Below are 27982 nucleotides of genomic sequence, written 5' to 3'. Positions count from 1 at the left end.
CCTTTTGTCGTTTCCACAGTTTCCCAACTTTTTAAACTCAGACTGATCTCTTGATTCCAATACACAGACGAGATTACATTATTTTGCATCACACAACATGCAATGGAACTGCCCCAATTTTTTTTTTATTTTTTGCAACTCGCATTCAAAAGCTCTGGCAGAGTTTCCTCAATGAGTTGGGCCCATTCTGCAGCCACACAGCAGCGCCAATCTCACCCAGCACTAAGCCCTCTGCTAATCTGCTGCCCAATTCCTTCTGTTATCCAACAATAACACCACGGGCTCTCTGGATCCCTGGAACCGGGCCCGCGAGTGGCACGGCTCTCAATGAAAGACACAGATGTTAAGACACACTGGGAGATTGGCTGGACATTTTTATTGCATCAGTCAATACAAAGACATCAAGAGAAGAAAGGAGGCAGGAAACAAACATCTTTGGCAAAAAACAAGTCGGTCCGACCATCATGCAGCCACCTTCCTCAGACGCTCAGATAGAAAAGAAGAATGCAAACCATATTGCAAAAGGTGAAACACTTCAGATTAATATTTATAATGAATTGACACGTATTAATGCATATTTACAATACACTTTGGAAGAATACAGTATTAATGCACACGTTTCACCCTCAAATGCGTCCCGAGGGGGTGTACCCACGTATAATGTTACTTTAAGTGACATTTAGCAACTAAGAAGATAAACACCTGAAAGAAGTCGATGCACTCTAATAAATAAAAGCACATTTGTTGCTTCTATAACCACAGAAGATAGCAATACTCTTCCATTAAATGCACCTCACAATAACATGAATTAAAAAATTGGATTCTTTAGAGGTTTATATATAATAATATTTTGGTTATTGACAGTGCTAGGACTTGTAACGTAGCCCCTGGTTTTTAAACATCTAATTTATTTTGCATATTCAAACAGTATATAATCAGTAAATTGTTTAGAACACACCATAATGCAAGCATATTTAAGGCCAGTGATAATTAATATAGGCACCAAACAATGACTAAAACCCCTCAAAAGAAGAAGATGTTACAAACTGTTTACTAAATTTCATAATATAATTTCACATACAGTAGTTTTATAATGATACATCTGCTTTGTTTTGTGTGATCATATATCAATCCACTGGATGTTATTAAAGCTTTGTTATGTAACTGACTATGTGATGGAGTTTAAATTAGACTGAACCAAACTCACATAACATTCGTGGTAGTCAGACAGAATGTCCTTGGACGTGTTTATTGGTTATTCATAACTGGGGTCACATAGAAACCAGCTTTGGATACAATCTACATGTGGAGTTGCATGAAAGACATAATAAACTCTTAGAAATCTGTCATTATGTTGGCTTCCAGCGTCATTATGGTGTGTTCAAACCATTTGTTAAGTAATTGTGCACAAAATACAGGAATTAAAATAAAGTGTCGCCACTCTTTGGCTTTTAAAAAATTGTTCATCATGAAAATAGACAAATTTCAACAGAACAGTCAAATTAGCCGATCTGTACTTTTATTTGGTTTTTGGTTATAAAAGGCACTTTAGGGATGAGAAACATAAAAAGTACAAGCACTGCTTTTTCATTATTTGTACTGAAATTTAAGAGAAAAACAACTGAAAAAAAAAAATCAGAAAGTAAATCAGGAGCTACTTGGAAAGTCGATTAATCCTTAATTTGAGCATGAATACCACAAAAAAGGAGAATATTTGCCCCTGTTGTTAGTCTTCAATTACAATAGAAATAAAAAACAATTGAAGATGTCACTATGGGATTTGGGAAACAGATAAAAGTGAGAGAAAAAATGTGAAGAAGAAGAAGAAGATGATGAAGACGAATTAATAATTATACTGATTGTTTGGCGTGAACCACAACTTCATTAAGGCAAACTTGGGAACAATCTTCAGTGTTGCTGTTATTGAGGCTCTTCATTGTTGCAGCTTGTAAAAAATGATCAGCAGTTAGCTGTACCTGCTTCATCCTGCAGAGGGCCGTGGGGGGCTGGAGCCCGTCACAGCTGATGGAGGGTATAAGTCGGCAGTTCATCCGAGGGCCACCATGCACGCTCACATTCACACCTACAGCCAATTTAGAATCACCAATTAACCTAAAATGCACGAGAGGAAAACCGACGCAAACACATGGAGAACATAAAAGCTGCACACAGAAACCCCCACACTGACCAGCAGGTTCAAACCTTGCTGCATATTTTCAACATTAAAAAAAAAAAAAAAAAAAAACTGCCTGGTGCAGCTTTAATTTGAAACAGGACTCAGTACATTTCATACATTTTGATTCCAGGTGTCTAACAACATGAAGCTGAAGGTTTAATATCAAACTCGTAATTGCTTGAGTGGGATGTTATTCACGAAGTTTAGACCATCGGGGCCTCCGGGGGTTTGGGAGCCTCCACTTCCTGCATTTCTCCACCCGGAGAGCTGTCGCTGCTGAACAGGTAATATGGAGGCGTCTGGCGAGCTTCGATGATGAGGACGCCCTCCGGGGACAAAGAGGCGAAAACCGTCAGAGGGTCCACGTCTATGGGGATCCTGAGGAAACAGAAGAGGGCAGAAGTGATGATTTGAGGGTTTTAAGTGGGAAAAGTTTACTTGGCGGAGAATATTTAGGCTCCGTTTTAAAGCCCATGTGGGAGGAACAAAATGAGGATAACAGTGAAACAGTTGAGTTCCTCCTTGGAGGTCGTACAAAACTCTGTGACACCGTCCTCTATACGGGAGCTGCTGTGCAAACATTTTTGAATGCTGGGATTTTTTACTGACACTGTCAGTGCCCATAAACGGCCTCCAGTTGGATGATTTTGGTGCTTCTAGGGGAGAGTTGGCTCATGATTTTGTTATTAAAAACAGTCACTGTGTCCTCCCTGACTCATTCTAGACAACAAAAAAAAAGTCCCCCACTCAGGAGATGAGCTGAAAGCCAGCCCTAGATTTCATTAAAAAGTCTCCAGCTCTGCCACAAAGAGGAGAAAACACAAGGTTGATCAGGGTAGGTGTGAGGTTTTGCCCCAAAATGAAGTCAGACTCCAATTAATGAGATTGCCTCCTTTGAAGCTGCCTGCAGAAGTTTGACACCTGTAGATTTAAACTGCTGTATACTTTCCTAATCTGCAGCTATCATCTGTCATATAGGCAACTGCTAATTTTTGCACTGTTTATTTATTTGACACTTCTCAGGCTGAAAACCTTCTATTTTCCAGAGCAGAATGGGATAATTGGCTTCTACAACTTGTACAAGGATTCAAAGCTGCAGCATGCAAGGGCTGTATTCCATTACACTGCATGCACACATTAGGAACCATGATATTTTAGCGTCTTAAATTAGAAAACAGGCTGGTATTCTGTCAGTAAAGTAAATTCAAGCTTATTTTCAGAAAAAATACACCTCACTCTGGAATGAAAGCACTCTAAAAACTGCCACAGAGGCTCACACACGCAGGCAAACTCTGTTCTTTGTCAGACACTGTGGCCAAATATGGGTATTGAAGATCCTCAGTGAGAGCAGCCAAGAGGTTTTCAGAGTTAATATAAACACCAGGCTGCTGCGTTCAGAGGAGGAGACTGTGGCTCTGCCCTCCATTTAATTAGCGAGGACGCTCCACTGGCTCCCACTCCGCTGTGAAATATTGAAAAAGTCAGAATGGACTCGAGAACCTCACCGAAGCAGACAGTCGGGTCAAGTCAGGTCTATTTGTGAACACAGACATCACTCATGGTGTGTCGCTGAGCTGTAAAAATTCACTTTGGCAATCATTTCCAGGCCACAGATCATAGAAAACAGTAACACCTTTAAAAAACTACACAACAGAAGAAAACATTTTATCTGATAATACATGAAAACACGAAACCAAGAGCTATGGATGCATAACACTGTAAAAAACAAAATGTAAAAGAACAATATTTGTCCAAACATGTGGTAAAATCAGATAAAATAGCTATCTTTTAACAAAAACAGTAATGTCCCATACTAAGAAATCATTTTCTGTTATGTTTCTTCTTTCTTTAGCTTTTTAATGTTTAAGAAAGCTATTTTATGTGTGTAAAAATTATAAAATTACTTGTAAATATAGATAGATATATAGATTGATAGATATTTCTGTCATGAAAATGTCTGTAAATATGCAAGATAATTCTCATTTAAGAAACAAATCTATGTAAAAATGAAAGAATCAGAACCGCCTTTCCTGTTGTTGCTAACTGTATCTGATTTTAGAACTTATTTTATAGTATTAAACTTGAATTTAGCGGTTTTATTTAGTTAATTGAAAAGAAATATTTGTGAAATTACGATAATTTTGTGCTTTAATGTAAAAATGAATCAATAAAATGTAATTTTCCTAAAAACTAAAGTTAAAATTTCATGGTCACTCATAGTCACAGGTGTTCAAAGCTATTTTACATTAGACATGTAACTTCACGTTCACATTTCATCAACACAAATGTTTTACTTGTTTTTGTAAATACAAAAACGTTCACCTTTTGTAATTCAGTTGACATTTTAATCTATTTAAAAATATTTTGAAAGGATCAAATTCTGTTTAGTTACTGATTTTTTTCTAGCGTGTCAGAAAAGAAAAAGTAAAGAGAAAGCTATAACAATAATACAACAATATCTAAAAGAGGGATTATAGTAAATCCAGTTTAGACAGAACAAGAGCAACACAATAGGTCTAAAGAGATAAGCTGGCAGGCCAGCGGAGGGTAAATGGAGGCCCTGAGGTTTAAAGACAACACTAGAACTCATGTCGAGTTCTGTCTCCGTGCAGGACGACACCATCAGACTCACTCATTCTTCACTGCAGAGTTTTCTAAATATAGCTTTGTCATTTTTCTCATCACCTTTAGGACAAAAACATCTTCAGCATCATTCATTTTCAGAATGAGATTTCAGGGTCTGGCAGTTATTGTCTGCTGCTGCAGTGACAGACTCGGTCTACTCAGTCTGTTTATGGGGAAACATTTGCAAATGTAATGTAGAAAATACCTGCAGTGTGTGATATATTTTCAGTTGAAACCATAAAAGAAGACAAAGAGCTTGCAGTCTGCAGCTAAATGCAAAATCATGCATGCTAACACAAACATTAGCGTATCAGCATAGTCGTTGTGATCACAGGGACAATGCTAACATGCTAATACTTAGCAGCTACAATTCTACTGCCTGTTTGTGTTTCTACTATTTCTATTGTTGTATTTTTTGATAGATGATAGATGACAGATAATCTTGCAGGTATTTGGTTGTAAAGTAGTGGAATGTTTCAACAAAAATTATTTCGACCAGATAGTGGCACTAGAGAAAAGAATCTTCCCTAAAAAAGTCATCTCTGTGTATTAAAATTTCAAATACAAATGATTTTTTTTCATCCCATAAAAGTGCCCGAAGGCCAATTCACACGGCAGGAAAACAAATGGTGCTTAAACACAAATGCTTGGTATGAGGACAGACTGTACGAGGAAATTATCCAACATCCACACCTTTACAATTTATCATTTAAAGGGCTGTAATTGAAGTAGTTGCAGCCAAACATTGGAACTGCTTTGGATTGAGAATGTTTTCCACCGATGGAGCCCAAACAGTCGGAAGCTCTAAATTCTCCAGGGATCCTGTGCTACGTGCACAAACTGTGCTTGGAACATCTCAGGAAAAAATCACACAGACACGGTGCTACAGTTCCAATCTGTAACGGGATCTGAAATCCCAGAAGTCTGCAGGTTTATGGCACTGCCATTGTTACACTGCAGTTTAAAGCTAGAAATGCTCAGCCACGGTGACTCATATCACTCATGCTATGCCTTGTAATGTATAAAAAGCATCAAATGGACATGTTGACAAGGTAGAAACACTTGATTTCACTGGATGGGAGACTTAAAAAGGTCATTATAATTCATCCTATGGGAAGCTTGAGAGTGTATCCTACATTTTACAGCACTTCAAATGTTTACCAAAACTGGTGCTACAAAAAAGCCTGTAGGTTTCTCTAGAAATCCTTAATGTTTGTGTAGAATTTTGTGCCGATCCATTAAGTAGACACTGAGATATTTCAGTAAACTTTAAGCCTGCGGTGGTAAAATCAATACTTAGACATTTTTAATTCTGAATCACAAAATTCAGCTCCATTGCTGTGCTAGATGAAAAGTCAGTGGATCAACAATATTTTTATGAAAACTTAAGGAGGCTAGGACGTCTGTACTGAAATTCAATCCATCAATTAGTTATTGAGAGATTCTATCGCCTGATAATGCCATTCAGAACTTCCAGATACAGTCTAGGAAAGTTCTACTCAAGTTTTCAGTTTTTTATTTTCTATTCGCTCCTAAAATGTTCTTGGTGGGATAACCAAAGATATTCTAACAATATTTGGTGATAACATTGTGCAGTCACATTCAAGACGGAAACTATTATTACAGCTACTACTACTGTATCTTTGTAATCATGTAACATTGATAGAACAGTTTATAGATTCTATAATGTGTTCCCTCCACAACCTCCTCAAAACGTCCTTAGAACATTGCAGGCAGAATATTTCAGCTTTGTTAATGTTTCACATGAGAGAAACACATCAAAGAGAATGTTCTGTCATCTGATGCCTTGAGAACATCTTGAGTATATTTTTGTACATGTCACGTTGAAGCATATTTCCTTTGTTATCATTGTGGAAGCATGTTATTGTAGAATTTTCTATAATGTTGTCCTCGGAAACATCCCTAGGACATTGCAGGCAAACTGTTCCAACTTCAATATATCGCAGTTCAGAAACATCTTAAAGAGAACGTTCCGTCATGATGTTTCAAAAGCATTTTTCCTTAAAGCTGCTGTCCGGAGTTTCCGTTTGTTTTCAATTTATGTATCATTGTTTAACAAAGCTTAAATGTGTTAGTCTAGTTTGATACTATAATATAATGTTAGTATGACGCGATATGAAAATTTATTCCTGAGCTCCGCCTTCCTCTCATAGACCCCCATGTTATTCCAAAAAGCGCCGGTTGCTGCCGACCAATCAAGTTCGAGCTTCAGCTTTGTCATGCTGTCAATCAAAGGTTACGCGCACAGCAAGCAAGCCCATGCAGAGGTGGGCGAGCTACGCACTACGCACTACGCAACCGCGCGCACATTTGTTTTGCTTGTGAAGGAGAGAGCATCAGGGATCAGCAACTTCCAGAAAAGTTACCAATCCCACGGCTTGTCAGGCCAAGAGACTGCAGGACGTTTTTTGGCTCGGGGTGCTCGCGTCGCTCCCCGACCACGGCCTCCATAGCCCGCCTGATGGCTTCGTTTAGATGCCCGACCTCTGGAGGAAGATGTTGGGGCGTCTGGGACATACTCTTCGTCAGAGGAGTCATGCAATTCTGAACTCTAGATAGAAATAAATAAACAATGTAACACATATACACACGTAAATGCACTAAGTTTGATAAACAACGTCATAGAGAGGGATACATGAGTGTAATCACATATTGAAACTTTACTCGTTCGTCCTAGCAGATTCATGTTATTTTGGTATCAGGACAAGTCAATACAGCATTCTAACGTAATTCCTTTATTATTGACTAAATGTACTAAATGTAGAGGAGTGGAAAACAGCAAAACAGGCGAGATGCTGCAGCACTCCGGGCACTCCTCTCATGTACTGCGCGCGTGCACAAATAAAGGGGCGAAATCAGAGGGAGGGACCAACAGTGTTTTGGGAGACGCTGCGATTCAAACTCCGGACACGAGCTTTAATGTTGAATTGACAACATCTTTCCTTTGCTACTGAAGAGCGCTCTATAATGTGTCCCCTCAGCAAAAATGCAATATATTCTGCCTTTTATATGTTACATTACAGGAACGTAATAAAACATCATCTGAGGTCTCAATAAGATCTGGAAAACTGTTTTGTAATGTTGATTGGACAGTGTTCTGTAAGAATACCCTTAGGAAAATCATCCTCAGGCAAATATTAATTCTATTTTTTTGTTGTGGTTTTCTTGAAGAATCTATTAATTTTTTTAAGGAGAGTAATAAAAGTAGGTCTAAGTGAGTATACATCTTGTTTAATTTCAATGAACTCACATGTATTTGCCCCCCACCAACATTCCCTCAAGGAGCCAGTTGCTGTGAAGCAAAGTTTCCCCTTCTGACAAAGTCAAATCACTCAGCCAGCCCATTACGCAGGACTCCAGCAGAAACCTTTATCTGTCCAGCTCGGGGAGTTTATTTAACTTTGGCAAGCGTACAGTTTATCTTGGGCATTGATTTTGTACAGCTGCCAAAAAACTGTCCAATATGCTTTTCCCCTGCAGAGATTCAGGAGCAGAGAGGAAGACAAGACAGCGAAAGCAGACATGAGCGTTTGCGTGGAACATATAACCTCGACGCTGCTTCCCACACAGTCAGACACACCGACTCGGTACGGTAGTATCAGGAGTCTCATGAGAGTAGAAACAGAGTCTGATTTCTGAATAACAAACCACACACAACGAGATAAGGCTTCCTCGCAGCTACTTGACCTGAGGTTCCACAGTTACCTTTGCCCTCAGAGCTGATTTAACAGCAACAGTTTTCGGTTAATAACTTACACTTTGCTCACTTGTGCGGAGCTGAAAAATCCGCCCTCAGACTCATCGGCTCATCAGGACTGTATTCCAGCAGTAATTTTGTTGATGGACTTTGGAAGAGCATGTACTTTCCCCCTCGGTACACCAACATTTTGAATTTATTTATAGCAGTGGTGGCACGTAACATTAATAAAGTACATTTGCTGTGTGGGACTTAGAGATGAGGTTGTTGAATAGCTGAGCTGACTGGAGTCTGTACGATTGTTTCCAGTTGTTATGTGTCCGAGTCACAGATTTTTCTGTTATTTTGGGTTTGATTTCTAGTTGTAGACTCTGGATTTTTTTTGATGATTATTAAGGTGCTAGATGCAATTTAGAATTTTGAAGTTACGTTATCTCGAACTGGAGTCAAATATGAATGCACGTTGATCAAACGGTACAAAATGAGCCTTAAAGCGAGATTGTATTCCCATTTAAAGACTGGAATGGATACTGTACACTCAACTTTGTTAAGAATTATGAATATTTTGAACACTAACTTCTAAATAGTTTGGTTAGTTTTCATATTAACTGGGGCTGAGCTAAACTTAAGTGTTAGATATAATTGTTGATTTCAGTAATGAAAAATAAAAAAAAACGCTCCTTCCAAAACTTCTGGATGAGATGTTGGAAAATGGTCTTACTCCAAATGGGTGGTAGGTACATATACATTTTATGCTTATGTGTACTTTTCTATATTCAGAGTAAGCACAGCTTCAGTTATCACTACTGAACTACATACATGCTGTGTTGGTGTACTTTCAATAGGCTCCATTTTAACCTGCTGTGGCATTAAAATGCTGCCAATATGTTGATGGATTCCTCCTAATAACCCCATAATGTACTAATGGAATAATAGAGGCTGAATGTCTTGTGAATTTTTTTTTCTCAGCAAACAGCCTTTTACCTAATAGTCATTTTCTGGTCACATGCTCTCGTCATTTCAGGCCAAAGTATAATGAAGGAGTACAACTCATATTCAGCATAAAAAGCTTTATTATGTCAAAAAAAAATAATCTTGGACTTTTGCTGAAATTGTATTTTTTTTTAAGTTTTGCTAAAGTTCAAAAGATAACTACAGTTTAAATGACGTAAGATAAGTACATGTGGGACTCTTGAAAGACTCTTAAATTGTCCTTGCTCTGTTTAAAACACCTACCCAGTCCGAGACATCACATTCTTTTCATCCAGCCTTTTGCTTCCTAATTCTCGCTGCAGGTTCTGAGTCAGTCTTACATTGTTTTGCATTTTCTATCATTTGTTTCCAGAGTTTCAGTCTGTTAGAGTCTGTACAAGAGCTTCATCCAAATTCACAGTTAAACCTAAATCATACACACTTTAACTAGTAAAAACATGAATCCATACTTGCATAAAACAGCATGTCTATACACTTCAGTCATCTGTAAGTTGCTATAAAATCAGTATAAACTTGTGCTGGTTGATTAGAACTACTTGGTTGTATGTGGTTGAATGGGCCACCCTTTGGTGCCGCCCCTGACTGATAAGAAACCGCTTTACATATTGAAATTTAGTGTATTTTGCTGACGTTAATTCTGCATTTTCATTTCGAGGTATCCGCTAAGGATTACTTTTATCACTAGAAGAGCACTCAGAGAGTAAAGTCCTCCACCAAGGTCAGTTCCCTATCTTGCGGTTTTAACGTTTGGGATCTGGACCAAACCTTAATGGGTTCTTCTGGCCATGCTCCACCTCTCCACTAAGCTTCATGAAATGCAGCTGAGTAGTTTTTGTGTAGATAAACAGCCCTGGTGGAGGAATACAGTTTGGCCGATATAATATATAATAAAATTAGTTAACAAATGGTCCCAGCTGAGCAATTGTAACTTGCTGATGATTGACATTTTGAAGTTTTTGACCTGTGACTGATGTGTTTTGCATGCACATGAGATGATCTGATCCAGTCTTACTACAGTACTGATAACAGACAGCAGTAAGATGCTGCTATTTGCCAGCAAAGGAAAGAAGAGAAATGAATGCATGGACATAAACAATGCTGGAATTTATAAATCAACCTTACAAATGATTTGTGAGGAAATAAACGTATGTAACACATTACTTAAATTATCAATTGCTTATTAAAATAGCTGCAGATTTATTTCAGTCTCATCTGCTATTTTGAAAGCTAAGGTTTTATTCTTTTTCAAACTAGCCAAACTACACCATTTGTCCAAGCAGGAAACTGTAAAAACAGACTTCCTGATGGTTATTGAACTAATAATTTGTGTTATGCCATTCTGTTGGGAATATAATCCAAATCTACATTTAGAATAATCATCAAAATCACTTTGTTCTCCATGTGTCCATAAAAACGTTACCAAATTTGAACAGTTTATAGTAATCTGATTCAGCAAAAATGTAAAAATAATGTGCTCCTTCATGCAACAAAAACCCATGCTCAGCTGTGACCGGCAGTCACGACAAAAATTCAAGAAGTTTTTAGATGAACTGCAGGCAATGTTCGCACAGAGCAGAGTGGAGATGTCAGGAGAGACTAAGAGGAAAATAAAGCATATTTGATAAATATATTAAAAGCAGCATGCCTCAAAAAGAGTGCACAGAGGAGCTGATAGCAGGTTGAAAGATATATACAGCATGGTGAAATGTTTTTCTAGCAGAACCAGGTTAGAAATGCAGAGTATGTAGAAGTTGTAAACATGTCAACAGTTAAATATCTATAGCAAAATGAACCTTCATTTTTTCCCCCCCAATGTTAGTAACAACTGTGGGCACTGGGAAAATGGTGGATTCTTGTTTCTTTCATTTCAGTATATTTAATATTAAAAGAATTCAAATATTGTTTTTTCTTTCTTTTTTATGATTTACGGTACGATTACTGTAATACTGCACAGAAGGTATGTTTGAGTTCTCTCTGCTTCTAGCTACGGCTGTGCTGTTTTCATAGAGGCGCAGGATTTTATTTTGCAGTAAAAATGAACTGCCAGAGAGTAAAAAGTGTATTAATGGATACAGTGAAGGTAGTAATGAGATTAAACAGCATTTTTAAATCAACAGGTCTTATGGCTGCTTGCATCATGGCTCCTTTTTCTTTTCAAAAAGAGACACACGTATAAAATGTATTGATACCACCTGCAAAAACAGGAGACGAAAAGTTGTACCCCTTCAGTGAAAAGTAGATTCTGAGCTAAACCTTGTATGTAAAAGAATAATGTGCTCACCGTGATGTGCCTCTCCTACAGCCGGTGTGGATTTCTGTATCAAGGGCAGTTATTTATATATGACCCACTCTTACCCTCCCCCCCATACACTCAGCCGTCACTGACTGTAGGTTCTGATGAGCTCAGGAGCACAGGCCTGATCTGAAGGCATTCCAATTAAAGTGATTGTGATATGAACAGTGCGCTGCTAGGACACCTGCTTGCTAATTAGCCAACAGGAAATTAGCAGGGCTGGAGTGACGCACCAGCGAGACGGCGACTCGCACCAGCGATTAGCGCTGCTGTTTGAAGTCTTCCCACTGCCCAATTAACCGGGCAGCCTGTGGAAACTTCTGTGTTTCCTGTTTGGCTTGGATGAGCTACAGGATGAATATTCTCCAGAAGACGCTCCTGCTTTACACACCAGTGCTTCATCTTCATTCAGGATTCCAGTGCTGATGTCAATGGAGTTTAACATGACTCAGGAGCAGCTGTTCAAAAGGTTTCAAGTGGGAGGTGGAGAACGATGCCGCCTAACAAACATCACTGATAGATGCAGGATGTTGGGAACCTGTTCAGTAAGAAAACTTGCATGACTCCACTATCTATTAATGTAACAGAAAAATGTCAAAATCCTTGCTTTGTTGTTCATAATTCTAAACTACTCTTGCATAGTCAGACCATTCTCTGGCAGTGACTTATCTCTGTGCATAATGGTCTGACTGCACCTCTTCATCATTCTGCTACATGCCCAGTTTTTTGTCTACATCTGTTTAAATGCAAAAATATAGAAAAGGCCACAAATATGTTTAAAAAAGTGTTCACCTGGGATGTAAGGTCACTGTAATACTCTATCTCAGCTTATTCACTGTTAATTCACTCGCCTGATGACAGAAAACTTCACACAAGTCTCTGTGACAGTGCTTCTTTACAAGATAAACTCCCATAATGCTCTCTGGTTGCCAACACATAGCCACTCAACTCCTCTAGCTGGTGTATTTTTCATTATATCAATCTAATTATTTTGGGCGGTGCTAAGCAAAGCCATCAAAGTTGTCCCGTCAAAATAGTAATAGGGGAACTGTTTTGGAGAAATATTTCCTTGTAGGGATGCAAGCACTGTCACTAAAATGGCTAGCTCACCCAAAAAACACAAGCAGGGCTGCCTTAGTGTGTGATCCAAACCTTTTGCAAAAGTTGTGCATGCGGGTTGCTAGCCTGAGGTTGTTTTTAAGGAAAACAGAAGGGAAGGAGATGGCAAGTTAATAACCACAATCTACATCTGGAGAGTCAGACCATTCTGAAACATAAGAATCCACTGCTGTAATAGACTGCTTAAACCTGCACCGGGGAACTTCCATCATCAGTTTCTTAATGTACAAACTATACTATACTGACACCTTTTCCCACTTTTTGTGGTTAGAAACACGGCTGGGGACACACTCAGCACAATCTCAAAAACAGGAATTTTGAGGTTATCAGTATCTGTGCAAACCTATGCCAAATTGTTTGTTTACATCTACGGTCAAGCAGAAATGCAAAAAATGTGACAAAAATGGCCATAAAATATTCACTTGGGATGTAAATCCACTGTCATACTAAATCTCAGCTTCTTTTAACTATTTCTCCACTGGACTGATGTTAATAAGTCTTGTACAAGTCTGTGTTACAGTGCTCCTTTACTAGCTAAACTCCCATAATGCTCTCTGCTTGCAAACACATTACTGCTTGCCTCCTCTGTCGCTACCATAACAAGAAAAGCACTCAGAGAGCGCAGTACTCTGCCAAGCATGTTCTTTCCCCCATTTGTCATTGCCAGAAATGTAGCTTCTTTTTTTTTTTTTTTTTTTAGAAATGCGGCATTTGTTTATTAGTTATTGATGATCAGAAATCACGGCACCATAGAATGTGACCATTTAATATAGATGTACCCACAAACAAAAGGACCTTGGGCTGAGCACAGGCATGTGTACGTGATGTACAGATATGGAATGACATAATATGTAGCGATTGGCTGGAATTGATGGAACTCGGACACTCCCACAATTTAATCAATTGTTCCTTATATGACTCTGATGGATAACTCCTGATAAGTCCTCAGTGGTCAATTTGTAGTGGGATCGAAATCATGTGATCATCAGCAGGCAGTTGATGCAGTGTTCACTTGTTGTCGTAGTTACAGTGACGACGTGCTGCTGTTTCGCAATGATGCAGAAACCTTTAACAAATCTGTGGATCCAGACTATAAGCCGCATCACTGCCAAAATCTAATCACTTGGTCCTTGTGTCATTTCTAACCTTCCCTGAAAATTTCATCAAAATCCGTTATTCCGTTTTTGAGTAATGTTGCACAAAGACAGACAAACCAACGCCGATTGTCACACAACTCCACGTCCTTGGCGAAGTAATAAACAGTAAGTTGCTTGACCTGATGGCCCAAGGAGGTACTACAGTCAATTTACAATACTTCAAGTGTGTATTATCTATGAAAATGCTATCGCCAGACATTAAATAATAAAGTGATTCAGATCAGTTTGGGAGCCAAAACTTAATCAGACATCCGCTGATACAACATTCATAATGCCATTCATAATGCACTTGACTGAGCTTTGATTTACCTTTATTCCTATTAGTAAGGGTATGAATAATAAGAAAGTAGATACTGCATGTAGCACCACAGAGGGTTTGATTTGTTCTTCCTCTTTGTTTTGCAAAGTCTAGAACTAATAAAATTTGTGTTTTTTCTGATCTTTCAGTGAGTAAAGTTTATGATACTGCAGCGTTTAGTTGTGATGGCAAGAACAGCATTAACAACACTATCTTTATTAAAGTGAAATTAGTGATGAATCCTCTTCATGCATTAATCATAGCCTGCGTTTATGCCTGATCTACAATAATGAAGATGCAGAAAATTTTTACTATAAGGATCCCAGCTCCCTTATATTCCTCATTTGTGATTTCTTTCTTTAACAGTCTGTAAGCTTTTCTCTGAATGCTGACTTTCTTCTTTATTTTATCTCCAGCATCAGAAGCTTTTCTTGGATGCCTCCTAAGTTTATCCAGGCTCCACCATGTTCCAAGCAGCTTTAGCTGACTCCATCTCACACCTGTGGCCACTTGGAAAAACATTGTACAAGTTGATTTCTTTCAATTTTTGTAAAATAATCAAGTAAATTCAACTCATGCCCCCTCCCTTTTTCCACAATGTACACAGAAGACATTTCTGAGTTCCTTTTTCATCCTTTAAACCTCTCCGTCGTTGTGCTATTTCCATAGAAGGGCAGGACTTTATAGTGCAGCAAAAAAATGAGAGTAAAGATGTGCAAAAATGACCAGAAGCTGCTGTGTGTTAATATAAAACCATCCTACCTGCCTATGAAGCAGTTCAGATGAAGACAGACAATTTGAAAAGCTGTTAAATATGCAATCAACCAAAAGTCGGACAAACAGCTATAATTTTGTATCGCAGAGTTTAGTTTTATTATTTTCTGCCCTCGTCCTTTAGCCCTCCTATCTCAACTGTGGATCTGATGATAAATGTATAATTTCATAGCTGTTGTACAGAGTAAGATGGTCTGTATAATTAAGCCGTGACATCACCAGAAAACTAAAAGCTGCTAATACTTCTGTTCCTGCAAAGCTGTTAAAGAAAGCCACTCCATAGTCATAATAGCTCAGCAGTTCACCAAACAGCTCTCCAGTAAATGATGCCATTATTCAGACTTTTTAAAAAACCCACTCTAAATGATTACAAATTATAAGCTGTGAAATATGTGGTTGTAACTCTGGTGAAAAGTGAAGGCCTTTGTTGCTCAGAATGTGCAGAAATCCAGAAAAAAAAAAGGAAACATGCTGTGAAAACACTGAAATTATACTCACTGTATCTTCTTTGTGAAATTCTTTGTCACTATGCCTCCTTCTTCTTGTTTCTCTTCGTGTTTTCCTGTTGGGAAATAAAATGACATCAGCAGATGAGCTGAGTAGCCTTATGTGACTTTAGAGATGATGATGGATCAGAAATGAATCGGTATTACAGGCTCAACAGGACACTGATCAGGAAACTCTTTCAATCTTTAGTAAGGATACAAATGAAAAAAGTGTTGATATAAATGGGCTCAAAATACATCTCCCCTGGCACACACAGTTTTCCATTGCTCAATCCCTGCACTGTGTTTGCTTTGGGACCTGAAGGGCGGATCCCGATGCTGAAATGTTCTTTTTCTTGTTGTAAAGAATGACTGTCCTGCAGTTGGACACGCAGGCATGTTGGTCAGAATTAGGAAGAACATCCACTCCTGGAAAGCCTCTCTCACTCTTTCTGTCTGTCAGTCGGGTTTGCTAGCAGCTGCTCCCCGGCTGCTAAATGTCAACGTTGCCGCCGGCAGCATGGCCTGCCTCACCCCTCGACCCCCCCAGCGCACTTCAGGCAGACTGTGTGTTACCCTATACCCCCACGGCGACGCTCCTCGAATGCTCAAAATGCTGGAGAGATCGAGGCCGAAGCACTGGAGAGGAGCGATCACCAGCGAAGCCATGAGCTTACTATGAAAACGTCATCATGACTTAAGAAGCAAAACTGATTATCTCCCACAGAAATGAAGCTTCTCCTTCTGCCTCTTCGCGTTAAACGACACAGATAATAAATTCCAGATGTGTTGCACTGAATGTTCTGGAAGGAGAGCGGCATCTAAATGAGCTGGATGACGTTTTCTGCCTTTACAAGTACCAAGGGTTTGGGTGGAGATTTCATATTTGCAGATGGAAGATGCAGCTTTTTATACTTACAGACATGAGCCAAGCTTGTTGCACTGGATCAGAAAGCACGTAATCTCAAACCCTCACCGTCACCGACTACTGAACGTATGTAGTTTGTGTTACAGCACAGCTATCACACCGTTGTTTAAATGAAGCTAGATGAACATAGCCAGGCTTTATTTCTGTTAACTGGCTAAACAAAAACCTGAGGTCCAAATCCAAAACAATGTGTATCATGACGGTGATTATCTACTTTCTTTATTAACTCTGTTTTCTTCATTAGGCTCTGATGCCGCCATAAAAATGGAGGAATTTCACCTACTTCAGCCAAGAGGATCAGGCTGTTATGATAGGAAGCTATGTTGTTGTCAAAATGTATTAAGGCAAAAAGAAATGCTTTTAGTGCAAATGATGCAAGAGAGTCTCAACACAGCTGCTTATTCCTAACATGACAGCTGCACATTAGAGCTCTTCAACTTCATATATTTTAACATGATACTCAGGAAGTGCATTTAGTAAAGGATACAAGAAAATCACTTTAGGTTTCTGCCAATTCAAAGTGAAGTTATTGCCATTTATTGACTTTTCTTTGTGATATACCCACAGAATAGTCTCATCTGTGTCCTATTGATGTAAATGGACTTGACAGCAAATCAGGACCAAACACAAAAACATTATTCATGCATTTTCTGCATCACCACATGAATGTGTGTCGGTTGGCAAAACAACACAAACAGAAATCATCCTGCATCTGCACAGCTTCGGTCAGTGGTGTTCTTAATGTACAACTCAACAGGTTTGCAGATGCAACCTTTTCCCTCAGCTGAGAATCTGCATCACTCACTGAGAAGTGTCAGAAAACGAACCGGTGAGCGGTTTAAATCCAGAACTCTAAACAGAACCTTTTAAAGATCCAGTTAGCCGTGCGGCATCAGTCACCGTGTTGATCCAGCAGGTTAAAAAGCCAGCCACCATAGAGACACTGAAAACTCTGATGTGAGACTTAAAACACCCTGCTAACTCATAGTACAGACCTGGTCACTGCTTTCTTCATTTCAGTCTTGAGTCATGAGTAAATTCACTCCATTTCAGGTTTGAAGTGCATCTGTCAAATTACTTTAAAATGTCTGCTGGTGGTTGCCCTCCTCTAAATCTATATCTGCTCAGTTTTTCATCTATCAAAAAGGTCTACATCTTCTGTCAAAGCATTCCAAAACAAGAAATACAAACAACATGACCTTTACACACGTGATTCATACGACTGCTTCCTGATCTGCTGATGTGAGGATTACTGCACGGTTTGGAGACGTGAACTCATGGGTACGATTCACACATTTATTTCAAGAGGCATTGCAGAAAGACGAGCACATCTCACAGGTAGAAAAACTGGAATCCCGCACACTGTCTAACTTGTAAACATTCATTCGCCTGATGAAGGTACTAGACCTTCATCAGGCAAATGTCCAATATTGAAATGTTGCTTTAATACATTTTTGTTTGCAAGTTAGACACTTTTAGAGATGTGAAAAGGAAATAACAAAAAATTTGATGCTTTGTTGACCCAACCATCCACCCCAATCTCTTTTAATCGAATGTTTTGTCCTCGCTCATTGCATTTAACAGACGTTATTGGCACAGCCAAGACAGCACAGTGCAGTCATTAATGCATCAGAATAAAGGATTATTGCTGTCATGTTCCTTGTAGGAGCCTGTGTTGCTAAAATTAATATCTCAGCAACCCTCCGTCGTCTTTAGCCCCATATTCACTCGGTTTCAGCTGTTTTGTGGTAATTTGAACAGTGTAGGGTATGAAACTGAGGTAACCAGATTCAAACGACTCTTTCAGACACGCCGTCCTCTATCAAAAATTAAACATTTCTGATTCCCCAGTGTGTTTGTGTTTAACCAGTAATGGCCTTCAGCTAATCTTTGCCCTCTTGGTAAGCTTTTAACGTGCCTCTGTGTTAAAGATTTGTTCATTCATACTGAGCACCTCTAACATGCTTGTACTACATACTCTGCCACACTTTTAGAACAGGTTGAGTCACTGCAGGCAGGCAGGCAGGCCCAACATGGCGCTGATTGAATGACCCAACTGGCATACCAACAATGTGTTTATAAAAAACCCAGAGCCGGGGGGCCTGCTGTCCTCTGTGCCCTCTTCAGCTCTGGGTATCCCTGGAATTCAGCTGTCTTCTCAGGCGCCAACTCCAGGAAGCAATTTCTCCAACTTACTCCAGCAATCGTGTGACACCGACAGAAACCAAACCTGCACGAGGACCGCTGGATAAAAGCGAGGTCGTGTTTCCAGAACAGTCTCTGTGGTGTTTAGAGGCAGCGAGCGCTTGTCTTATTGTAAACAGAGACTGTTGTCACGGGCCTTGCCTTAAATCTAAATCGAGCTCATGCGTGGCTGAGGGAGTGATTCTCCAAGAATCTGAAACAGGTGTCTAAGCTTGAGGATCTGCCTGCCAACTTGCGAGTCCCAGTCCCCAAAATCTGTCCTGCTATTGCATATCAAGACTCATTAATGCAGAGACCATGTTAAACCACAGAGGCACTTTGATTGCACTGCTTTAGTTGTGCTGCCAAAGTGAAAGAGCTGATATTTCTTGGCCTGATTAAACAGAATAAGCATCCTGAGAGATATTTAAGGTGTTGTTTTAATTTTTTTTTCATCAAATCTGGTGAATTCCAGCCTTTGACTTTACTGCTCTGCTGTTTTTTGAACAAAGTGCTTTATATTTTCAGCTAGTTCACTGTGTTTTACATGGATCGATGCTGATCTGTCCACAGCTCTCTACATGACGTTTGGCTGGTGTTTAAAATTAGGCTTGTAATTTTTGATTCTGTGTTAAAATTTTCTGCATTTCTAAAAAAAAAAAAAAAAAAATGTAGTGACTTGTCAGAACAGATTCTTCTTGATATTGCAAAGTTAATTTCTTCACATTTTCTTGCTCCAAATGCTGATGACATGCCCATGACATGAACACCGTTAAGGGTGTGACTTCTGTGTGCTGATGGGGTTTAACACAACTATACAATACTATTTATACTAGATGTGATGTTTACGTTCTATTTGAAGCGCTTTCTGTGCATTATGCTTTAAATATTACCCTTTTTTATCCACCCCCTTTAAAGGCGCTCTGGACAGCAGGTGTTGTCTTTAAAGTGCTCTATAAATAAAACTGACTCATATTAACGTGAACTGATGACTGTCACAGTGGGAACTCATCAGGTGGGTTCACATTGACCTCCAGTCACGGACCATAAGACTTCACAAACACCACCAAGTGAAAAGTTGCAGGTGGCCTAAAGATGATTTATCTTTCAGAAAATTAAAAAAAAAACAAAAAACCATCCAGACTCACCTGACACTTCTACAAATCCATCTCTCGTCTTTACGTTCAGCTCCTCTGGTTTGAAGCTGTGAACGTTCACGCAGACCTTCCAGGGCTCCCCGCCGGTGGAGGAGGCCGTGGTGGTGGGGGAGCTGCGGGAGGAGGGCTCGCCGTACCTGCTGGTGTACAGCGCGGGGCCTCCGGTGGACTGGCGCGGGGGGAAACCTGTGCGTAAAGTGCTGCTGAAGGGCGACGTGCTGAGGCGCGTACTGAGCCGACCCGGCCGAGCCCAGCCCGGCCAGTCCATCGCCAGATCGTCGGGGAAAGGCGGCATCCCAAACTCATCTTCCATAAACCGAGACGCGAGCTGATCCCTGAAAGGCGACTGATCCCGGAATTCTCCAAACGGGTCTCTGGGAAATCTCTGCCGGCTTCCCATCGTGTAAAAGTCTCCCTCTGCCATGTCCAAAAGCTAGGAAAAGTTCGGTTACTTAAGCAAAAAATAGCCCCTTTCTCTTAAAAAAACAGCAGTACTTAACTCTCTGCGTGGTAAAACTTTATCTCTTTTGGATTACGCACATCACTGTTACGCAACAAATCACCTGCTGATCCAAAGATAACCTCAGAAGTGAACCGTAAGTTTCTTAAACCTCAAAGTGAACTGATCTCATTTCTTCTGGCTGCGGGTTTTATACCGGCCTGGTCTTCCTCAGACGATGAGTCTGCACAGAACAAGTGTCGGGAAAGTGCTGGGAGGCTCTGGAGAGCTGCCACACTGCAAAAAGTACATTCCAGCACTAATGTAAAAGTCATGAACACTGGAAGACTTTCAGAAAACAGCGGCGTGTTCTCACCTAAACAAATCTTTGAGCTGTTTATTAGTTTTAAATGACCTGTACGACCTTAAATTAAGACTAAATGATTTGTTGATGTGGATATTTTTTGCAGTGGAGGAGCAACAGCTGACAGAAGACCAGCCTCCCTTTGACCAAACTAAGTTGCACCATGTCCACATGTCGTTTAGCTGGAGCTCCCTCCTCCTGGTGACTCACCGGCTTTTTAATAGAAAATAACGCAGAGCTGCTGGTTCAAACGCTCTGATGTCACTTAACGGATTAAACAAAACGACTAAGAAGTCAACTTTGTAAAGATGGCATCTACACTGAACCAAACATGAGTCTTTTTTTGACTTAAAGAAAAGGCTCAATTCTTGTTCTGGTTAGAAAAATGTTATATTTAGCCAAATGTGCAGAAAAAAAAAGGGTAGAGCTGTTCAGCTGATGACACATTTTAAGCACTGAGTTTATGCAAAACCTTGTGGCTTTAAAGGGGAATGATCCGGTAGTGTGATGAGTTCATAGACACTTTTTTAACCAGTGACTAATAACGTTCACTCTAAAAGGTAGCTTTATTCAAATAAAACGATGCCACAGTAGACAAGAGGAAGCCCAGTTGGATGTTGGTGTCAGTTAAGGCTGTAGTCAGACACTTGAACGTCCACAACTCCACCTGTTGTCGAAATTGCATCAGTTTTTCTGACTGCTGATGAGATACGTTTGGTTTTCAACCAGCCTAAAACAGCACGTCCCCTGCTGTTCAGATCGCTTCACTGGCTTCCAGTTTCTGTCCACATCAACTACAAAACTTACAATGGAAACAGATTCCTCCTCCCTGAACTCTCTCATCCAGGTCTACACTCCCTACTGCTCACTATGCTTGGCCAACTAAAGGCTCCAAATACAATCATCAAAACAGGGCCAGTCCATAACTAGACTCTTCTCTGTGGTTCCCCGATAGTGGAACAAGTTACCAAACTCTGTTCCATCTGCAGAATCTCTCTCAGTCTTAAGGAAAAGACTAAAAAGCCAGCTCTTCACTGAACACGTTTGCACTTGACAGACTGCAAAAAAAGAAAAGTCCTATCACATCTGCACTGCCTGTAGGCACCATGGTCCTATTTCCACACTTGAACTTGTTTTAAAGTTGAAGATTTTTTTCCTTTTTGCCTTTATTCTATATAGGACAGTGGAAAGTGAGACAGGAAACATACGTAGAAGACTGGGGGAATGATATGCAGTAAATGGGCTGGATTTAAACCATGACTGCTACGTCGTGGATTATAGCCTGTTTATGGGTCGACTGCTCAGCCAGCTGAGCTATCTGTGCTCCCTTGATCTTGTTTATAGCACTTATCCAGGTTATTTTCTCCTGACTAGAGCCTTGCTTGTGCTGCTAACTGAATTTGCAGAATTGTAAGTTGTTGGTGTGCACAGCCACACAATATCTGCTCAAACTGTTAGAAAACTCATTTGCAATCTCATCGCCTACAGTGAGGCCTTGATCTTACTGCAGAACGGCGTTAAAAACGACTCCAGTTGGCAACAACTCAAATTCAGTAGACACGAGCAAGGGGGAGGATGGTTATTTTCACTGATGAATCTGTTTTTCTGCTGTGCAAGAACAGATGGCAGAAGTTGGGGACTCGGTATGCAGATGTCAACATCGTACGGAGAAGTCAAGCAGGGCTATGCCATGGACAAAGTCTGCACATCAACATCCAACAAGATCGAGATGAAATCCTCACATCTATGGTTGTTTTGTGCATTCTCCAACTTCAATTGAAGCGTCCTCATGTCTCCAGAATATGCACTGACTGTCCTCCTCACAGCAAAAAACAAGAAAAGCAGTCAGAGAGCGCAGTACTCTGCCAAGACTGCTCAGTCTTTGGATCATTTCCGCTGGATGAAATCTTTAATGAAAAAATGACCTTGCACTAAGCACAGGCGTGTGTTATGCATGTGTACATTATGTACAGATACCGAATCACATGACCTCAATATGTAGTGGGTGGTGGGAATTGATGGGACTCGCAAACACCCATATAACTTAATCAATTGTTCCTTGTATGATTTCCGATGGATAAGTCCTGATAAGTCGGCAGCGGTCAGTTTGTAGCAGGATCACAATCATGTGATCATCGCCAGGCGGCTGACGTAGCGTTCATTTGTTGTCATAGTTACAGTATCGCCGTGCCGCTATCTCGCAACGGGAAGTCCTTAACAAATCCGTGGATCCAGACAATAAGCCACATCACTGTTGAAATCTAATTACTTGGTCCTTGTGTCATTTCTGACCTTCCCTGAAAATTTCATCCAAATGCGTAAGTACGTTTTTGTGTAATGTTGCACACAGACGGATTCACAGAAAGAAAAACATACACCGATCATCACATAGCTCCACCATGTTCTTCGGTGGAGTAAATATTCTAGCCCTACTATGAATTCTCCAGATATGTCACCCATCCAACATTTGCAGGATGCTTTGGGTGAAAGTGTCTGACAACATGATCCAGTTCCCTAAAATGTTTGTCTACTTCACCTAGCCCTTCAGAAAAAGTGGAGCAAAATTCCACAAGCCAGAAATTCCATTTGTCACAGATGTTTTTCACTGCACAAACGGTGAATAAACTTTTACTGATGTCGTTTCTGGTCTGTGACCCCACTCTTTATCTGCCAATTATCATTTCCAGCATAGCGCATTGTGCAGAGATGCCAAGTAATGGAACGACAAATACTTATTCTCTTATGTTGGAAAGAATGGATAAAATTTGATTTAAAAAAAGTTACATGCTGCGTTCAGTGTATTTACTGCGACGAATCAGCGTGTGTTCATCTGTTTTTGAAGCATTAAAACAAGACGGCAGCGGCACTTCCATCAGAACATGATTTTATATAGCTTATTCTGAACACACAGTGGAAAGGAAAGTTGATTTCACGGGGTTAGGATGGGACCGATTCAATTTCTAGGTGACACGTCATCACAATGTGGAGCTCTCACTGACACGAGATAAAATGTGACAGTGTGAAAAAGATTTTGCAATATGCTCTTTCCATATGGAAATGCATGATTTAACACACAAACACTGGAGCACTATTGCTATATGACCTTGTTATTGGAATTTTGAAAATAACAAAAGACATGATCAGAGGGACCTTAAGCACAAAGACATCCAGACTCCGTTGACTGAAGCCGAACTGGCATTGTCTCCTTTTCCTCTTTCACTGGCCAAAGCATCTTTATCTTTAACATTTTAACATCCAACACGGCCCCAGTCACATTCCGTAAATCAGATAATCAAAACTTTTGAGTCATTTTATACAATGCAGATGCATATTTACACCACAGTACTTACATATTCAAAGTCATTTTGCACGAGAACCGATGTAAACTTTACATTGTGAGATGGGGAGGGGGGCCGTGGCCCTGCGAGCCCATCTAGAAAGTCGATGAACACGACTGCATGAATCTCCTGCTGGCACCTCGTCAACGCTGGTCGACACCAGTCACCATCAGTTTGGAGTTCACGGGTGACTTCTGTGCCAAGCTCTTTCCTTTTTTTCCAACGTCACATTTCCCTCATTCGTCCAATTTAGTAGACATTCAAGGAAATAAGCTGAGAGTATTGAGTGCATAGAGAGCAGTCTGTCAGGCCCGGAGCAGTAACACAGGCAGGATGATGGATTTGAAATGATTGAGAGATATAACTCTTACTTTAAAGCAAAGGCAGGTTCAGACTGTGTGCAGATTCAAACTCGGGAGTTGGAGCAGCCTCAAAAATAACTTGGGAAGGAACAGTGTAACTGCTTTTTTTTTTTAAACTTATCTTAGCAAGAAAAAATTTCTGCACTCTATCCAAAGGCCACAGAATCCACCTACCGGAACCTGAAAATGAAAATGTTTCTCGGATGGCGCGATGACTCTGGGGGCCATAAAGTTACTTGAAGCCCCAACTTGCTCTTACACATCAGTTTTTGGACGAATTATGGAAAAAGATATGACCTACTTGCTAGTAAGATGCTGGTAGTTGGATATTGTTACCTTCTGATGGAGCCAGGCTAGCTCTTTCCCTCTGCTTCCAGTCTTTATGCTAAGCTAAGCTAACCATCTCCTACCTAGTTTCACATTTTGGAAACAGTTTTAAAGTGGTATTGACCTTTTCTATTAACTATTGATAAAAAAAGCAAGAAATCAACAAAGAAAATGTTAGATTTGTGCTTATAGAAAGCACCCAAAACATCAGACAGGAAGCATCTTTTCTTCAGTTCCACTTTTTGCTCCTCTGTCGTTCAAATTTTAGCTTTGAGGTTCACGTGTGAGTCAGACAGCAAAACCCAAGAATAATTTACAACAAACCAAAAATAACTTACAGCAGTGTCATAAAAACTATAAATTGACAGCGTTGCATAGAAAGACTGACCACTACTGAGAGGGACAACAAATCAATAAATATTAAATAAGCAATAAATATGCACGGTGCCGCACAATTCAAAATTTGACCTTCAAACACAGGTGCATTATGGATTTGGCTCCAGTGTTGTAGCGAGACATTATTATTCAAGTAAACTGAGAATCAATGCTCTTCATTAGTTCAGACATATTTTCAGCAGCCAAATGAGGTCCAGCGTTTTCCTCCTGTGCTTAATTTTAAAATGACCGAATAAACAAAAGTCAGAGGCTCATTCATGCAGTAAGAGAACTACAGACAGCTCAAAATGTTCATTTAACCCCCTGAACCTCCAGTAGTTTGAGCGTTTTTTTGCTACTGTCACATTTTTCCTCATTTTGGGCTCATTTTTCACTGCAAATTACAGTCCAGCACCTCTATGGAAAAAGCACAGTCAGCCATGGCTAGAAGTAGCCAGAACTCAAAGATGCATTTTTATGTCATTAGTATGTCACTGTTGTAATGCTATGAATCATTTGTAAAAAAAAAAAAAAAGTTGAATTTCACTGATTACTTATTTTACAAAAATGAAAGCAACAACATTTTTCCATGTGCCCACCAATACTTCACAGTTTTATACCAATATTGTCGAACAACAGTGACTCTACATACTACGAGTGTTTTACGACTTTGATTTTTCATTTGTTTCCTTATTAATCTCCTATCTATTTTGTGTAAACACAGCCTGCAGTTCATCCCAGTTCACCTGAACACTCCCTATATTTTTGTCAGGTGATGGTTGGTTTCAACTAAGTCAATAATGACTTCATAGTTGCACCGAAGAGCACAGAAGTTTCAGTTTTTTACAGAATTTGGTTAGAACAAATGGTGTATTTTTGGAAAGCGTTTAAATGAAAAGCATGGAAGAAAGTGATTTTAAAGAAGATTTGCTTCAATTTTCCGACAGATGAGAAGTTCAAGCTATCAGGAAGCTGATAACGCAACATTTATTTTCTATTTTTAGTTTCTGGCTCTGATTAAATGGTGTATTTTTGACTATTTTTGCCTTTTAAACCTGCCTGTAAATTCTGGGGTTCAGAGAGTGAAGCAGTGAAGCAGATAAAAAGCTCACTATCATTACCATCTCCCAAAAAACTGCATCAAATGTTTCATTCGCCATGAGTTGTAAAGGAGAAAAGCTCCTCTGACTGTGTGAACATTTTGTCAAACAACCTCCCAAATGGTTCAATCGCTCTCTGTTGTATTACATGGACTGACATTTCAATCGTTTTCCACTTGATCAGAGGATAAATTAATTTGACATTTGAGCTGACAGGCAGTTTGCTCGCCATCAGGCCACCCTCACTGAGGAAACATGTTTGTTCTCCGCCTTGTGAAGTGCTGAGACCAGAGCAATAAACCTTTTTCTTATTCCTGATAACGATCCCTGTGAAGCCATTTGTAAACACTCGGATCAAAGGGCTCAAATGTTACCTCAATACTTCATTTCACGGTGCGAGACCTGACACAGGACAGTAAATGTCTGCTGTCCTGTTAAACATCGGTTAAATGTTCACCTGGTGCATCTGCACTTGCATATGGCCAAATATACTGTATACTGCAAGTCCAAATCAAAATGGGAATTAGGCTGATTCAGTGCTTCTTGGACCTCTGATGAGGCCACATTATGTGCCATCAATTATAAAATAAATATTAAGCTTTTAAAACATTTTAAAGCATTTACAAGAATAATTTAAGTGCACAAACATATGAAAAAACATATGGAACAAGAATGTAAATTGACTAATTACAGGAATAGTGTTTCTTTCCTATGTGCAGTTTCTGGTGTAGATATCTCGAGATGAACAGTCTCAGGCCATTGTAAGTGCTGATGCAAGAGGATGCAGTGTAAGAACCAAACAAACAAACATAAAGACATTCAGTCTCCATCGCTCTCTGTGGGCAGAGTGAACAAGACCGCCTCAACAAAAGACGTGCTCGGACCACTGCTGGGAGAATTTCCACGGAAGCGTCAAAGCGGAGCGCGGAGACGCACAACGGTCGATTGCTCCAACATCCACTGTCCTCGCTCTCAGCTGGAAACAGAGCCGCCGTTTCGGCCCCCATAATGTTCTCTGAGACACCTAATGCCTCGTTTTGTTGCGTTTGTTCAACGAACGGCTCCGGCTGCGGCTGCGGGTCCCAAAGATTGAGTTCCAGGATGAGCTGCGGCTGTAGCTCCTGTAGGTGGAGAAGCTGTGGCTGCGGCTGCGACTCCTGCTGCGGCTGATGCTGTGGATCGGGCTGCGGCTGCGGCTGCGGGTGAAGAGGCTGCTCCAGGACGACACGCTGGTGGACCGGCTGCTGGAGGACGGGCTGGGTCGGAAGTAAGGGATGGGTCGCTTCCTGGCACTGCAGAGAACCAAAAAGATGAGTGGTTAAAGCTCAACTAAACAATATTTTTCAAATGAGTGTTTCTTGCTATGCGATTATATGAATGCCATGTATTTCGTCCTGCCTGAACTTTTCTGATCTTTTAATAAAAACAAAAAGAAAAACGTCCGCTGCCAGATAACCAAGACTATCCACTACTGTGAGCAAGACAGTCTTGACTACAACTATTCGTTTCCTACTGTGGAATGATTGAAACACATGTATCATTGTCACATAAAAGCAGTCATGTATTTTAATTCTTTTATAGATTTATCAAAAGGGCCTGAAATAAATGAGCTCAGAGGAGTCAGCAGCTGTAGTCAATTGTAATTTCTCACAAGAAGCTAAGAGGCTTAGACTCTAGGAAAATGTGATGAACACATTTGTTGACAATTCAAGTTGCTTGATGTTTATTTTCTTTACCCCAGCAGAATTTCTCATTTTCCCCAAAAACCTA

General features: G+C 40.1%; 2 protein-coding genes across 2 annotated transcripts in view; both read right to left on the bottom strand.

Annotated features, from left to right (window-relative positions):
• Positions 1-354: 354 nt before the first annotated feature.
• hspb8 (heat shock protein b8) lies at positions 355-23461 on the bottom strand. The gene is made up of 3 exons (XM_022208447.2): positions 19899-23461; positions 15652-15715; positions 355-2554 (listed from the first exon to the last, which is right to left on the bottom strand). Exons 1-3 carry the CDS (start codon positions 20329-20331, stop codon positions 2380-2382), a joined length of 672 nt encoding a protein of 223 aa, XP_022064139.1. The 5' UTR covers positions 20332-23461; the 3' UTR covers positions 355-2379.
• Positions 23462-23577: 116 nt separating this feature from the next.
• srrm4 (serine/arginine repetitive matrix 4) overlaps positions 23578-27982 on the bottom strand; it is a 74895-nt gene continuing 70490 nt past the window's right edge. Inside the window, exon 13 of the mRNA XM_022208446.2 lies at positions 23578-27504. Coding sequence (XP_022064138.2) covers positions 27237-27504 — 268 coding nt within the window. The 3' untranslated portion in view covers positions 23578-27236. The remainder of the gene's footprint in view (positions 27505-27982) is intronic.

This window comes from Acanthochromis polyacanthus, chromosome 7 (assembly GCF_021347895.1).
Source record: "Acanthochromis polyacanthus isolate Apoly-LR-REF ecotype Palm Island chromosome 7, KAUST_Apoly_ChrSc, whole genome shotgun sequence".
In the NCBI taxonomy this organism is placed as follows: domain Eukaryota; kingdom Metazoa; phylum Chordata; class Actinopteri; family Pomacentridae; genus Acanthochromis; species Acanthochromis polyacanthus.
Note: the sequence above shows the minus strand (reverse complement) of the source record. Positions and strands in the feature narration are given on the sequence as shown.